Source organism: Monodon monoceros, unplaced genomic scaffold, assembly GCF_005190385.1.
Source record: "Monodon monoceros isolate NGI ecotype Baffin Bay Population unplaced genomic scaffold, NGI_Narwhal_1 Super_Scaffold_2, whole genome shotgun sequence".
In the NCBI taxonomy this organism is placed as follows: domain Eukaryota; kingdom Metazoa; phylum Chordata; class Mammalia; order Artiodactyla; family Monodontidae; genus Monodon; species Monodon monoceros.
The window spans coordinates 17,767,119-17,781,751 of record NW_021703776.1 but is presented as its reverse complement, the minus strand read 5'-3'; the positions used below and the strand labels follow the sequence as shown (position 1 = coordinate 17,781,751).

The 14,633-nt window shown below is 41.5% G+C and overlaps 1 protein-coding gene across 8 annotated transcripts in view; it reads right to left on the bottom strand.

Moving 5' to 3' along the window:
- The window catches only part of SRPK2 (SRSF protein kinase 2), a 228,282-nt gene that overhangs the window by 58,826 nt on the left and 154,823 nt on the right, over window positions 1–14,633 (bottom strand). For all 8 annotated transcript variants that reach the window (XM_029233982.1, XM_029233985.1, XM_029233986.1 and 5 more), the window contains one exon: window positions 12,850–13,001. In XM_029233982.1, coding sequence (XP_029089815.1) covers window positions 12,850–13,001 — 152 coding nt within the window. The remainder of the gene's footprint in view (window positions 1–12,849; window positions 13,002–14,633) is intronic.

Here is a 14,633-nt window from a genome sequence, read left to right as displayed (position 1 = left end):
ACCTGCACAATGTACATCTTAAAATTTAAATACATCAATTATATCTCAGTAAAAATAAATTTTAAGAAAGAGACCAAATAAATTACTCCAAAACTTGCCCCATTACCAGGTTCTGTTCGTAATACTTAGAATTGTACCTTAGATGCCAAATAAGGATCAAACATGCCTGGGCCTGCCCAGGGAACTAGTGAACAGCCCCAAGGAGGCAAAGTGCAAGAATGTTTCTGTTTGGAGCTAGGAAAAGGAAGGGATTTTATGCTCCAGTGAGCCCACAAGGGGGTGAGGGACGACGGGACAGAGAAAGACGAGAAGCGAAGCCGTCACGTTGACTGTGCACTCTTTCTGAAACCAGACTCCAGGGACCAGCGGTGCAGGCCAGCGGAGAGAAGGGCCGTGGGACAGCTGGAGGACCCACAAAGGGCAGAGTGCAGGGGCACAGGCATGGGGGCATCTGGGCTGGGCCCTCTCACTACCTATGCCACACAATCCTGCTCTGGTTCTGAATACAGTGGGGAGAGCCCCCGTGGTACGGACGAGAGCACCTCACGGCGGGTGCCGGCAGCACCACAGGAACAAGGCGCGGGAAAGATCACGACAAACATCACATGGTGACTCTGGCCCAGATCCTGCGGCGCCTCTTCTGGGATGTCCAGATCCAAAGGGGCAGACTATGTAGGGGGCTGACAGGTGGGGACAAGAACCACTGACATTTAGAATGAGCGCAAGCAGGACTCCATCTACACTCAAAAAATGAAAACTTCAGTTTACACAACGGAATGTGTCGAGGAATTTTTCATTGAGAGTAACGGAGCTGTACCTTCACAGCTCCACCATCTGCGCCGTCAAGGTGAACACACCCCTTTGGTTGCTCTCCTGCCTGCCTGACTGCTCTGTTCTTCCACTTGTTCTTTCTCCTCTTGTGCCCCACGGAATTTCTCAAAGGCTTCTCACTGAACCGTCTCCCTGCATCTTTTTTATTCACTTAACACTCCTTATACGATTTGTTTTCCTATCAAATCTATATACTTGTGTAAGGTCTGGAACAGTCCACAAGACCACGCTCATTTCTGACAGAACTGTAGGGTCTAGGGGTCCCAAAGGCCACCCTCACTATTGACACCAGCTGCAGGTTTGGAGCGTCCGAACACCGTGCTCAGTTCCAGGAATTAATATGTGACAAGAACTCACGGAAGACACTGAAGGCAGTTAAACTCATGGTTACAGTTTATTATAGCATAAGGGCTATCACTTAATGTCAGTCAAAGGAAGAGACGCCTGGGGCAGAATCAAGGAGGGCCCCAAATTCAGAGCTTCCAGGTGTCCCTCTCCCAAAGGACACTGTCGATTCCTCCAGTTAATGACACATGACAATGCACACATAGTACTGCCAACTAGAGCAGTTCACCCAAGTCTTGGGGCCCAGCGTGTTTATTAGGGCTCCGTTATGTAGACATGGTGGACTGGAAACATGGCAAACCTCAGGGCCCACAAGTGCCAAAAAGCCCCCACCCAGCACCAAGCACTATAATATTACTCTGTGTGGCCCAAGGCCCAGGCAAAGAAGACACTAACCAGGCAGACATTCCAAGGGCTTAGAGGCTATCACCTAGGAGTTTAGGGCAAAAACCAGACTTCTCTTTCAGCAATGTTAAATTCTTTACTACACCGTCTGCTTGCCCTCTCTTCTGAACCCCAGGTTCGTATCTCCAGCTGCCTTCTTGATTTCTCCACCAGTTTCGTTAAATTCAAATGAATAAAGTCAAACTCATCCATATCTCCCCAGCCCAACTGTTCCTGTTAATAGTGCCAAATCCACTTCTTTTCAATAAAGAATTGAGGCAGTTTATAAAACCACAATACAAGATATAAAATTAGAAGGAAACTGGGGTGAAGAAAAAATAACCCAGAAAAAATAAAATAGAATAATGCTGCAGTGAAGTTAGGACACAGAACGCATGCTGTAAATCCCTGTTCAGCTGTTAAGAGATGGACTGCACATTTGGCTCTGGGCTTTTGAACAGCCAAATGATATCTGAAACTAAGAAGAAAAGACAAGCAGTTTCAAAATTCAGAGTGCTTTTTTTTTTCCCCATGATGCCCAGATAGTACTATTCTTCTTCCACTCACCCCAGAATTGAAGACTTGGAATTTTTCTCATTGTTGTCCTCTATGTGCCATAGTTTATCAAATGATAAAGATGCTATCTCTGTGATGTTGTTTGCTTTTGTCTTCTCCTTATATACAAATTCTCTCTCTCCAACTCCAGTCATTTAAGATTTCAAATTATTCTTCCTTAAGAACGGCACTTCCCTGTTCAAAACCTCAAACAGTTCCTCACTGCTAAGTTCTTCTTCAAACATTCTTTTCTATCTACAGAGAAATATATGCTCAATGCAGAAAACAAATAAAAGACAAAGTTAAAAAAAAGAGAGATAGAGAAATCCAATCCTGCAGTCTAGATATACAATTCCCTAATATTTGACAAATGTATATGCCCTAATTAATACAAAGAACATTTCTCCAAAATCTCAGTTTCCTGATGTAGTCTCCGATTCATGGTCTTTGTCAACTATATATATTGCAATTATTTTCTCCTACTCTGAAGCTGGTCATTTCATTTTTTAAAATGTTTCTTAATCAGCAAAGGACTTTTTATTTGGATGAAATCCAATTTTTAATTTTTTTAACCTTAATACCTCTTGTATTCGCTCTACAAAATCTTCCCCTACTCCAAGGCCGTGAAGACTTCTACTTTTTTTCTTTTTGTAAGCCTTATGCTTTTCATTTTACTTTTAAGTCTATGGGATCTATCACAACCTAAGAAACAGATCTTTTTGAAAATCTACATATTTGCTGTAAGATCAGAAACAAGACACGGATGTCCTCTCCTACCACTTTTATTCAATCTTGTGCATGGATGGAGCAATGAAGCAAGAAAGAAACATAAAGAATGCTAAGGAAAAGAAAACTATTTGCAGTGAAATGATAAATGCTTGTGCAGAAAATCCAAAAACTCTACACAGAACACACACAAATAAAATTAGCAAACAAATTTAGCATAGTTACAGGACACATGGTCAATGAATTAATTATATTTCTACATATCATCAAAAAACAAAAACAAAAGAGAGGAAAAAATTTAAATATGCGCAAGACCTCCACACTAAAAAAACATAAAACATTGCTGAGAGAAATTAAAGACCTAAATAAATGTGTTACCAAGGCTGTGGCCCCAGAATCATACCCCAAGCCCCTCCCTCAAATAGAAACCAATTACTCTAAGTTTCAGGGGGATGCTGCAAACAGGAAAAAAAAAAAAAAAAGAACTGGTTAGAACCAACAAGCCCCAAGATGGCGGAAGATCTGACTTCCAGCAGACCATAAGCCTCATTATACACTCAACTGCAATACATTAGCATGCCAAATGACACACCCCTCAGTGCCCTGACAGTTATGACTGCCACGACAAAAACCAGAAAAGCCCAAACAAGGACTAAAGAGGAGAGCTGCATCAGTTCCAGGTCCAAACTACAATCCTGAATCTGGATCTCAGTTCTCTGATAACTCATGAATATTCCTCTCACTCTATCCAAATCCCTCCATTTTACCTCGACCCGCCTATAGATTTGGTGTCTACACCCGGATTGGCTTGAGAAGTTAATTTGTGAACTAAGTTCCTGCTTCTCCTTTCTTTGGCCATTGAATAAAGTGTGTGCTGTTCCAGTCTCAGCAAGGGTTTCATTACGGCTGCATGAATCTGATGGAAAAGGAACCTCTCTGGGCGAGACCAGGGGTCTCGGTCTGGGCTAGAACCCTGGTGTGAGTCCAGCTGATCAATTTGGTAATAAATGGACACAGAGATGTTAGTGGTGTCTGGGAGGAAGAAATTTCCTCTACCTTTCTAGGTTGTTCTAGCTGGTCTAAGAATTAAGTTGACAGGTTAAAAGGAGAAAATCAAACAACAGTTTAATGACCTGTATACACAGGAGAGGCCCAGGAAAACTGAGTAACTCTCCAAAAACCACCAAAGCCCTCATCTTAAATACCATCTTCAAGATGTTGGGGGTAGTGATTTGGGACTTCAAAGGGAACGAAGGCCATTCACATGGAGATGGAAAAGCAAATACTTGGTAAATGGCTGTGACACAGACACAGAGTGGACTCCCCCATCACACCTGGCCCACATTCTTTGCAGACACCTCCGATGACAGCTCTATTCCTGTCAGGGAACATGCCCTCTATCTAAGTTCTTTTAGGCATTTGGGGGAAAGTCAAAAGTTTCTTCCTGAGTCTTTTGGGCCTTTTCAGCTGGAAATAATCCACATGCCAAAGACACTTCAGGGATGGCAAATTTTGCTCCTCTACAATGGATTAGAAGATCAATACTACTAACGACATGTCTAAACTATTTGTATTTATAAGCTGAGGCTGACATTATACATAAATACAAAGGAACTACACAAGTCAAAACCCATTCTGGAAGAGAAGCACAAAGTCGGAGGGCATCCACTACCCAGTTCAAGACTTACTACATAAAGCTACACAAATCAAGGCGGAGTGGAATAAGCGCACAGACAGACCAAAAGTGGAATGGAAGAGAGAAGAGTCCAAAAATAGACCCTAATACATACGGTGAAGTTATTTACAAAGGCACCAGGCAATTCCATAGGGAAAGAAGTGTCTTTCCAACAACTAGACATAAAAGTATATAGAAAAGAAGAAACCTCCACACCAACTTCACACCTTTCTGCTGACATTTTGGTATAGCTCTTTCACCCTAAATACATTTTTAAAAAGAGAGCTGATCATACCAGAAAGGTTCTTTTACCTTTTTTTTGGCCACACGGCTTGTGGGATCTCAGTTCCCTGACCAGGGATTGAACCCGCACCCTGGGCAGTGAAAGCGCCAAATCGTACCCACTAGCCAGGGGACTCCCAAGGGTTCTTTTTCCATTCTGCCTTCCTTTGGGTTTTTAAAAAATGTCTTTCTAGATGATGTTTTAATTTACTTCATGTATAAATTTCTCATCCTCGTATTTATCTTCTACATGATGCTCCCACATTACTCTTCAACCTAATCTATATGTTGCCCATTTGGCAGGAAAACAAAAGCTTCTCAGAGACACCTCTCCCAGGCTCCAGGATTTGGCCAGAGAAACGCCCACCCCCATCAACAAAGTCCAATTCTTCTTACCTGGCAAGGCCCCCTTTACATTTTATAAAGTCTTTTCTTTTACCTCTAACCAAATACAACTTCATTCCTTTCGCATCTTCACAAATTTTCCTTTTTCTCCTCTTATAATTAGTCAACCACACAAAAAAGGTGAAGAAAGGCACTTAAGTAGCTTCTTAATCTAGTCCATTCATTCATTCATCCTATAGTCAACAGGCCACAGGTTGTTCCATTTTGGTTCTAAGCAGGGTCTCTTCTCAAGGCTTCAAGTAAGCCAATTTAAGCCTACTAATTTTTAAAAACGCATACAACCGTGGTGAATTAAGTATTCATGCAGCATTAGTGGTTTTAAGGAAAAGAACTGTGAATGAATAAAGATTATCTTTTACTTATCTCAAGAAGAACAGGGCTTCCCTGGTGGCGCAGTGGTTGAGAGTCCGCCTGCCGATGCAGGGGACACGGGTTCGTGCCCCGGTCCGGGAAGATCCCACATGCCGCGGAGCGGCTGGGCCCGTGGGCCATGGCCGCTGGGCCTGCGTGTCCGGAGCCTATGCTCCGCAACGGGAAAGGCCACAACAGTGAGAGGCCCGCATACCGCAAAAAAAAAGAGAACAGAAACTAAAGACTACATTTCTGGATGGACCCGGAGATTATCATACTAAGTGATGTAAGTCAGACGGAGAAAGACAAATAAATGATGTCGCTTATATGTGGAATCTAAAAAAAAAAGATGCAAATGAACTTATTTTCAAAACAGAAACAGACCCACAGACTTAGAAAATGAATTTATGGTTACCAGGGGAGAAAGGGGGCGGTGGGGATAGATTGGGAGTTTGGGATTGTCACGTACACACTGCTATATTTAAAATAGACAACCAAGGACTTCCCGGGCGGTCCAGTGGTTAACACTTCGCCTTCCAATGCAGGGGATGCAGGTTCAATCACTGGTCAGGGAACTAAGATCCCACATGCCTCGGGGCCAAAAAACCAAAACATAAAGCAGAAGCAATACTGTAACAAATTCAATAAAGACTTTAAAAATGGTCCACATAAACAAAAAAAACCATAAATAAATAAATAAATAAATAAAACAGACAACCAACAGGGACCTACTGTTAAAAAAAAATTAAAAAGGCTACATTGTCATAAAATACTTGAGCTACATGACACCATTTCTAAGGCAACTTCGTGTAATGTATATTGCTTTTTTTTCTTAAAAAAACAAAAAACAAAAAACCTGAAGCTATAAAATAGTCGTTAAGTCATAGATTCTGGGGAGAGAAACAAGACCAATAAGAAATTATAACCACCAACATTAAATTTTGAGACGTAGTGAAATTCAACCTGTGTAAACTTTTCACAAATGGAAAGTGAACACACATGGGTAAAGGCAATTTGCGTATAAGGAAGCCATCTGACGTTTTTCTAGTGTGCAGGTATTCATATTGTTTAACCTATGTTTTGAAGGAGATATTCCCAAATTCCCACAGAAGAGCTCGGGGGCACTGTGGATGATTTTAAGAAAATTTAAAGCAGAAATGAAGCGTCTGTACTCTGATTTGTGTGTCCTTCATGGCCTGTCAGCCTCCTCACCCTGACACGCCTTTTCAGATACGCAGGTAACAACAGTGCTGTCCTGCCCTTAGTTGAAGCTTAACACCAGAGACAATTTCTTCACCCAAACAGAAATACTTACTGCACAGTAGATGGTTCAAATGCAGTGGGATTAACAAAACATACAGCCCTTGACCACAAGAAATCTTTCAGACTGAGGAGAAGGAGCTCAGAAACAAACGCAAAAATAAATATATAATCACACATCATAATGAGTGCTACGGGGGTGGGGAGTGGAGACTACTGTGGGTGATAAAGGAAGAGGCCTAAATAAGATGTGATAGGGATTCAAAGAAGGCATAAGGAAATGGCACGCTTCACTACCAAGTCAGAGCACAACTATGTTGAAATCGATGTCTCCAGAAACGATGCAAGTGATAAACTGTATACAAGGTGCCAACTTATCTAAAAATGATTTAGCAGAGCCACAAAACAGGATCTCTGAGGAGTCAGTCAGTGCAGGCAAGCATGATACACCAAAGCGATGTTCCTACTTCCACCATTTACTCGTCCTTGGAGTAAATACGTGCTGAGAGTTCTGGGGAAATTTTAGAACACAGGTAGTTCAAAGCAGTAATTCCCCTTTCACAGCAAAACAGTTACACAGTGTGAAGTGACGGGAAGGGTCACTTCTCTTAGTCACAAATTTGGAGTTTTAGAGGAATGGTACATGCCTCAGGTGAGCCATCCTTACTTTCAATGTGCAGAAAAATCACTGGATGAACCTGTTAAATACTTGGAGTCCGGGTTCTACTCCCAAGGATTCAAATTCAAGACTTAGAGTCTAGCCTAGAAACGTTCTGATGCAGGTGGTACAGGTCACACTCTGAAAACCCACATTAGACTAAAATCTCCCCAGAGGAGGAGGTTTTGCCCTGATGAAGAGGCTTTCAGCTTAAAAAAGCAAGCAAGTACAGTATTACACAAGGGCCTCCTAGAACTGTTTGCTTACAGGCTGACCCTGTGCCTGACCCTTGTTATACTCTGGGCTTGGAAGAAAAAGTCGGAATAAACCACACAGCCTGCTGCTACAGTTCCTGTCCCAGACAACTGACCAGAGGTAACATAGAAAAACAAGGAGAGAGAGAAGCAGTGCTGACCACTCTGTCTGCAGAGGTCAGAGCAACAAGCATACCACAAGCAAGGCAGCTAAGACCGCTAAGGGGGTCAGCACAAAAGTACAGACGGGGACACACCCGAGAAGAGAATGATGGAACAAAAACAGAACTAAGGAAAATAAAATTCGTATTTCTTAAGAATCTTCTATGTATCAGGTAGTATGCCCTACTTCACATATTTATCTCATTTTATTCCTCAAAAAATCATCAGTGATAGGTGCTGTTACATATTCTATTATATGGAGAGATGATACTATAGATGAAGAAACTAATAAAGCCTACAGCAAAGGTAACTTGTCCGAGGATACAGAAATGGAAAGCAACAGGGTCAGATTTTGAACCCAGCTCTTTCAGACTCCAAAGTCTATACTCCCCCCCTGGACTCGTGGGTAGGAACATGCTAGCTATGAAGAAAGGAAAAGAAGACTCCCAGGCCACAGAGACTGCCAGGTACAATAGAAAGGAGCAAAGAATAATGCATTAGCAATTTCAGAACTTTAAATAGTGGCCTTTTTGTTAAAAAGGCGTTAAGTTTCACAAACTTTGAATAAGGAAAGACTTGAAAAGGTAAAGAGGTAAAAAGAAGGTAAAAAGTTAAGATACAGTTTGGTTCGTCATGAATGATTCAGAATTGCAGGAACCCAAATGGTTGTTGCAGCTAAAGGTAGGTGATGGGATTCCAGGTGACCTTCCACACTCCGACCCCCAAAATATCTATAACTCCTATGATGAACAAAAATGTCTTTTGTAAAGAGAGAGAAAAGATGTGGTATATTTTGTGTCTGTTAATGTTTTATTTTATTTCAGGACTATTAAGAACTGTCTGGTGGCGCAGAGGTTCTCCAAGAATGAAGTCAGAGGAATCAAGAAGAGATGTGAAGTGACAGAAGAGAGACAAGCCACCTCCACAGACTAAGCAAAACATACCCTTAGACTGTGAAAGGCATCCCTCCTCTTCCCTCTTCCTGAGCTCTCACTCCACAGCCCTTAGGTAGTGCCAAGCGACAAAGGACGTCTAAGGACAGGCTAGGTGTTGAGGAGAGGGGAGACATGTCCAAAACGGCAGTGACATACAAGGAAATTAATCTAGTCAGTAAACAAAATGAGGATAATGACAGCCTAGTCTCTTACTGCCAAAGAAAGAAACTATAGACATGGTAAGGATAAAACTGAGCTGAATCCTCCAGCATTACAATGGAAATGAGATATATTAAACTCATGGATTGTAATATATGCATAAATAAAAACAGAAATAAATATTTAGAAATATATACATAAAGGAAGTATGTACTTAGCTCTGTGCTAAGAGACCTAGAAGCAGTGACACCTCAATAGTAATGATCTCATCTAATGTCCAGATCTTGTTTTCTAAATACTGTTCTTCATTAAAAGAAACCAGGGGTCTGTGGAGAGAGCTGATTCCAGGGCTGGCGTACAGATAATACAAGATGAACCAGGAACATCTTTCTTTTTTTTTTCTTTTTTGATTAATTTTTATTGGAGTATAGTTGCTATGCAATGTTGTGTTAGTTTCTACTATACAGCAAAATGAATCAGCTATACATATATCCCCTCTTTTTTGGATTTCCTTTCCATTTAGGTCACCACAGTGCATTAAGTAGAGTTCCCTGTGCTATACAGCAGGGGTCCCCAACCCCTAAGCCTCCGACTGGTACCGGTCCACAGCCTGTTAGGAACCGGGCCACACAGCAGGAGGTGAGTGGTGGGCGGGCGAGCTAAGCTTCACCTGCCGCTGACCATCGCTCGTATTACTGCCGAACCATCCCTCCACCCCACCCCCGGTCCGCGGAAAAATTATCTTCAATGAAACTGGTCCCTGGTGCCAAAAGGTTGGGGACCGCTGCTATATAGTACGTTCTCGTTAGTAATCTATTTTATACGTAGTATCAATAGTGTATATGAGGAACATCTTATTTGAAAGTAAGAAAGGATTTAAAGAATGATAGGGACTTTTCCCATCAACAGAAGAATGGATAAAGAAGACAAGGTATAAACACACACACACAGACACACACACACACACAGACACACACACACACACAGTGGAATACTAGTCAGCCATTAAAAAGAATGAAATTTTGCCATTTGCAACAACATGGATGGACTTGTAGGGCACTGTGCTAAGTGAAATAAGTCAGAGAAAGAGAAATACTGTATGATATCACTTATATGAGGAATCTAAAAAATACAACAAACTAAACAAACTAGTGAATAAAACAAAAAAGAAGCAGACTCACAGATACAGAGAACAAACTAATGGTTACAACCAGTGGGGAGGGGGGTAAGGGCAATACAGGGGTGGAGGAGTGGGAGGTATAAACTACTGGGTGTAAGACAGGCTCGAGGATGTACTGTACACAACATGGGGGATAGAGCCAATATTTTGTAATAACTGTAAATAACCTTTAAAATTGTAAAAAAAAAAATTTAAGTTAAAAAATAAAGGTTTACATTTATGCTAAACTAAAAAAATAATAAATAAAACAAATGACACAGCTTTATACGTACTGATACAGGGTGACTTCTAATATATACTAAGTGAAAAAATAATGTGTAGAACAAAAAAGAATGATATGAACTTTTCAAAAGGACAGAGAATCAACCTGAAGGGGCTCCTAATGGCCAGTTTGGGAAAATCTAAGCATTTAAACATATAAGGAGAGTAAATGATTATAACCCACTGAGTAGAAAGGAAATCTGTGAATGAGTACATCTGAGATACACAGACAGATGGATGGGAGGGAGGGATAGGTAGAATACAGGGAGAGAAAGAAAGAAGAGGAAGAAGGAAGTAAATTTCTTGAAAAAAGAATATTTACAAAGGTTCAAAGTAACTCTCAACAAAATGTTTATTAATTACCAGGAGGTAAAGAGTAACTTTACAGTAGAGCTATCTGGCAGACACCAACCTGAACAAGTGACTGACATCAACTGTATTGGTATAAATCAAAACCATGTAGTATCTGATAGGATTCAATGAGAAGAACACTTCTCACAGAACAACACTTTTTTGGTATTCCAAAATGAGAAAACATTATACAAAACAATTGGCCTACATCTTCAAAAATGTCAAAGCCATGAAAGCCCAGAAAAGACTAAGGAACTGTTCCAGACTAAGGGAAGAAGAAAACAAAATGCAATGTGATTCTTCAATGGATCGGTTTCACAAAAGTAACAATACTGGGCAACTGGCAAAACCTGAATGGAGTCCGAGGACTGAATGGTAGAAGTATATCAACATTAACTTCCTGATCTTGATAGTTGTATTGTGGTTAACATAGGAGAATGTACTTGATTGTAGGCAAAACATACTAAAGTACTCAGGGATGATAAAGCATCGTGTTGGTAACTTAAATTCAACCGTTTCCAGAATAGATAGAAAGTTATCTATTCTACTGTGGGGTGGGGGCAGTTATTTTCCCGGACATTCCCAATCAACTCCATGGGCCCCTTGAAAGCATTTGTCAGTTATCTTAAACACCTGTTATGGTCTATACCACAAAAGAGCCACGTGTGAGGCAAATATTCTCATTCCAGCAGTGGGGAACCTATGACCTGAAGAGAACAGTTCCTTCACACCAACCTAATGCTTTGGCCTAAGCAGCAAAATCAAGACAGTTGTCCGCATTTCCTCTTCAAATAACTTCATTTTCAAACGAAGAAATGCAGATTAAGAGGGAGGATGGAAAACATCTTCTTTTCCATATTAAAAGGCATAGATCTTTACCTTTGGGGTCATAATCACTACTCGTACAAATGCTAAAGATCAACATTCCATTTTCTAAGGAAAACATGATTCTATGTGTAGAAATCTACACCTATGGAAAAATCACGTTAGAGCAGAAGATTCCTTCTTACACTTTTCAGAGCAGAATAATTAACTTTTGCTTTCTCGTATCTAACGTTAACCAACACACAAAGGGCCTGCAATCACTAGATAAACTGACACTAAGATACAATAGAGCCGAAGAGTCATTAATGCTTTATGGCCTGAACATGTGTGCATCTCCTGCCATCTATTCTTAAGCCGTATAGAATCTGATTTACGTTTTCCTTAATTTGTAGCAGATAAATGTCTCATCAACTGTTCAGAAGCTAAGAATTCAGATTGTGATAATTTTCCATTAGAGGGAATTAAAGTCCAAGCGAGTAAGAGGAGGCAGCAAATGGACTGCCCTTCCTTTCGCCTAGATTCCTGGGATCCAGTCTACACAGAGTATGGGGTCTGGATCAAACTGTTTTCAATACTCATCACACAACATGCTTGCCTTCTAGGAGTTTAGCTATATACTCTTGGGCTTCACGAAACGTCAATACAAGAATACTCCACTTGAATAACTTCTATGTATCTGTGAAATTATAGCTGAAAACATAATCCACTACGTCACAATGGCAGAACCCACAAACTGTCTTTCTCGTTGAGTACAACGACAGGAAACAAATGGACCGACTTTCATTCCACAAACAATGAATACTATGTAACTCAGCGCTGCGCAGAGAAAGGAACAGTTCCTTATTAGTCTTAGCAGCCCAGAAGCTCAAATCCAATGCAGAGAACAGCAGTTTAACTGGCTCCTCCTGTAGGGGCTTCGTACCCTCTACTTTCTGTGCTCTTCTCTTCGCAGATGGTTTACTCTGTGTTTATCTTTAATAGTCCTGCTTTATACCATCTTTTTAATCCTACCAGCGGATTTAAATCCCTTGAACGTACTCAGCATATGTACGCACACATGTATTTATTTTCTTTCCCTTACAAATTTTCCTCCTGATATCTCTTATAGTTTCAGGTAGCATTCTACTCTTAATGATCTAGAAGTTTTCAACGATACGGACAGCAAGAGGCTAACTTAACAACGACCAGGGAGCTGGCATCACCAAGCTCCCGTGCTCTGCCGGCAGGCGCGCGGCGCGCGGGCTCGTCACCTTTGCAGTAGTCTGCGGGGTCCTCCTGCTCCTCATCGTCTGACCCCAGGATCTCCTCCTCTGGCTCCGGGGGCGCAGGGTCTGCCAGAGGCGGCGGTGGTGGAGGGGGCGGGGGTGGAGGAACCAAGGGAGCTTTCTGCTGAGGCTCCGGCCTGAAACAGAGGAAGGACAATTCTTGTTTACTCAGAAGTAAATCCTGCATTATGAATACACTTGAGAGTTTCTTAATATGGGAAAAAATAAAACTTGTCACACACTAAGAAGAGATGCTGATTAATGTCACTTCAGCCACTTTAGCTGAATTCAAGTACTGCTTCAAAACACAAGTGGGGGGCGGGGGGGTGACTACCCTTATTAACCAAGGAATATTTCTGCAGGCCCGTTTTCACTCCAAGCGTCATTATTTCTTAAGTCTTGATAATATTATGAATTGTAAGTGAAAAAGAGTTATCCCCTCATGATACACAGCCTTAGTAGTTAGAACACATCCCCCAGAGATTAGAAAAAGACAGAGGAAAGCAACCCTAGACTTTAAAAAAAGGGCTTATTTTCCATCATTTTAAAATCAGAATTCCTTTCCCCATAGAAACAGTAGGAATGTGGTTAGGTTTCCTGGATAACTCATAAAAGCCAACTAATGTATACTGTAATGTACACCTTGCTTAGCAAGAACACTGTCCCAAACTGGAAATTAAACAAAGAAAACATCCACTGCAGTCAAATACAAATACAATCCATACATCAATGCAAGACTTCCAATGGTTATTTCTAATTGTTACAAAAAGGCTAAATGTTTAGTATACTCTTTTACAAAAGATAGGAAAACCTATAATACTAAAAACAAATAAACAACTTGAGAGGTTACAGATGTAAACCTTTCAGATATCTAGAATAACTCAGGATATATTAAATACATTTGCTTAGAAGTAAAGCATTCATAATGCAATTCTGTAAAATCAAGCTTTCACTTATAAAATGTAACCGCTCCTTCTAGCCATATCCCAACGGGGAATCTTGAACCAATAGTCTCAACTGGATGCAGAACCTCTCTTGAGTTGCAAGCTGCCCTAACAACAGGACCACCACTGCTCTCCCTGAGCTGGCCACAGCTCTACAGATAAAAAGTGGGGAGGGAAAAGACACCGAGTGGTAGGGGCAAGGGGGTTCGGCTGATGGACTGTTCCCCAGAGGCAGTTTCAGTGGGATGAACAGAGGGCCTCTAGTCTGGGGAGCAAGGGGAACCTCACAGACACTGATGTGGTAGACAATGGCCATTTTTTTGGCCTGCCCAGTACTGATGCTCCCTTTCTAAAAGCATGTTTTGGAACACTGCTACTCCCTGCACAATGAAAGGCTGGCTCCAGTCCTCTCTCCTCATTGTGGTACAGCCTAGGGCACAGAGACGTGGAACCTTGCTTGAGAAGGTCAGCCATCACAGGGTGCAAACTCATCCTAGCTGCTAGTAAAAGGCAGGGTCAGAGGTCTTGCCCCTTTCTAAGCTGAACCTCTAAATTCTTGCCAAATCTAGGAGCCCCCAAATAGCCTTTAGCACACTGCCTTCAGCCTAAGGTAGTTACAGCTCATTTATGTGGGTTGCCACCAAAAACTCAAAGTGCCACAGCAAACGAAGGAAGGCAGTAGAAACACCAGCAGTCATGAGGATGGGGTGGGGAACACACCTCACAGGTAACCTTAAAGGTCAACCCTGACAAGTATGATTACCTTTGGCAGGACAACTAAAGAATGTTTATAATCTGAAAATGACTTGTACTGATTTCTACTTG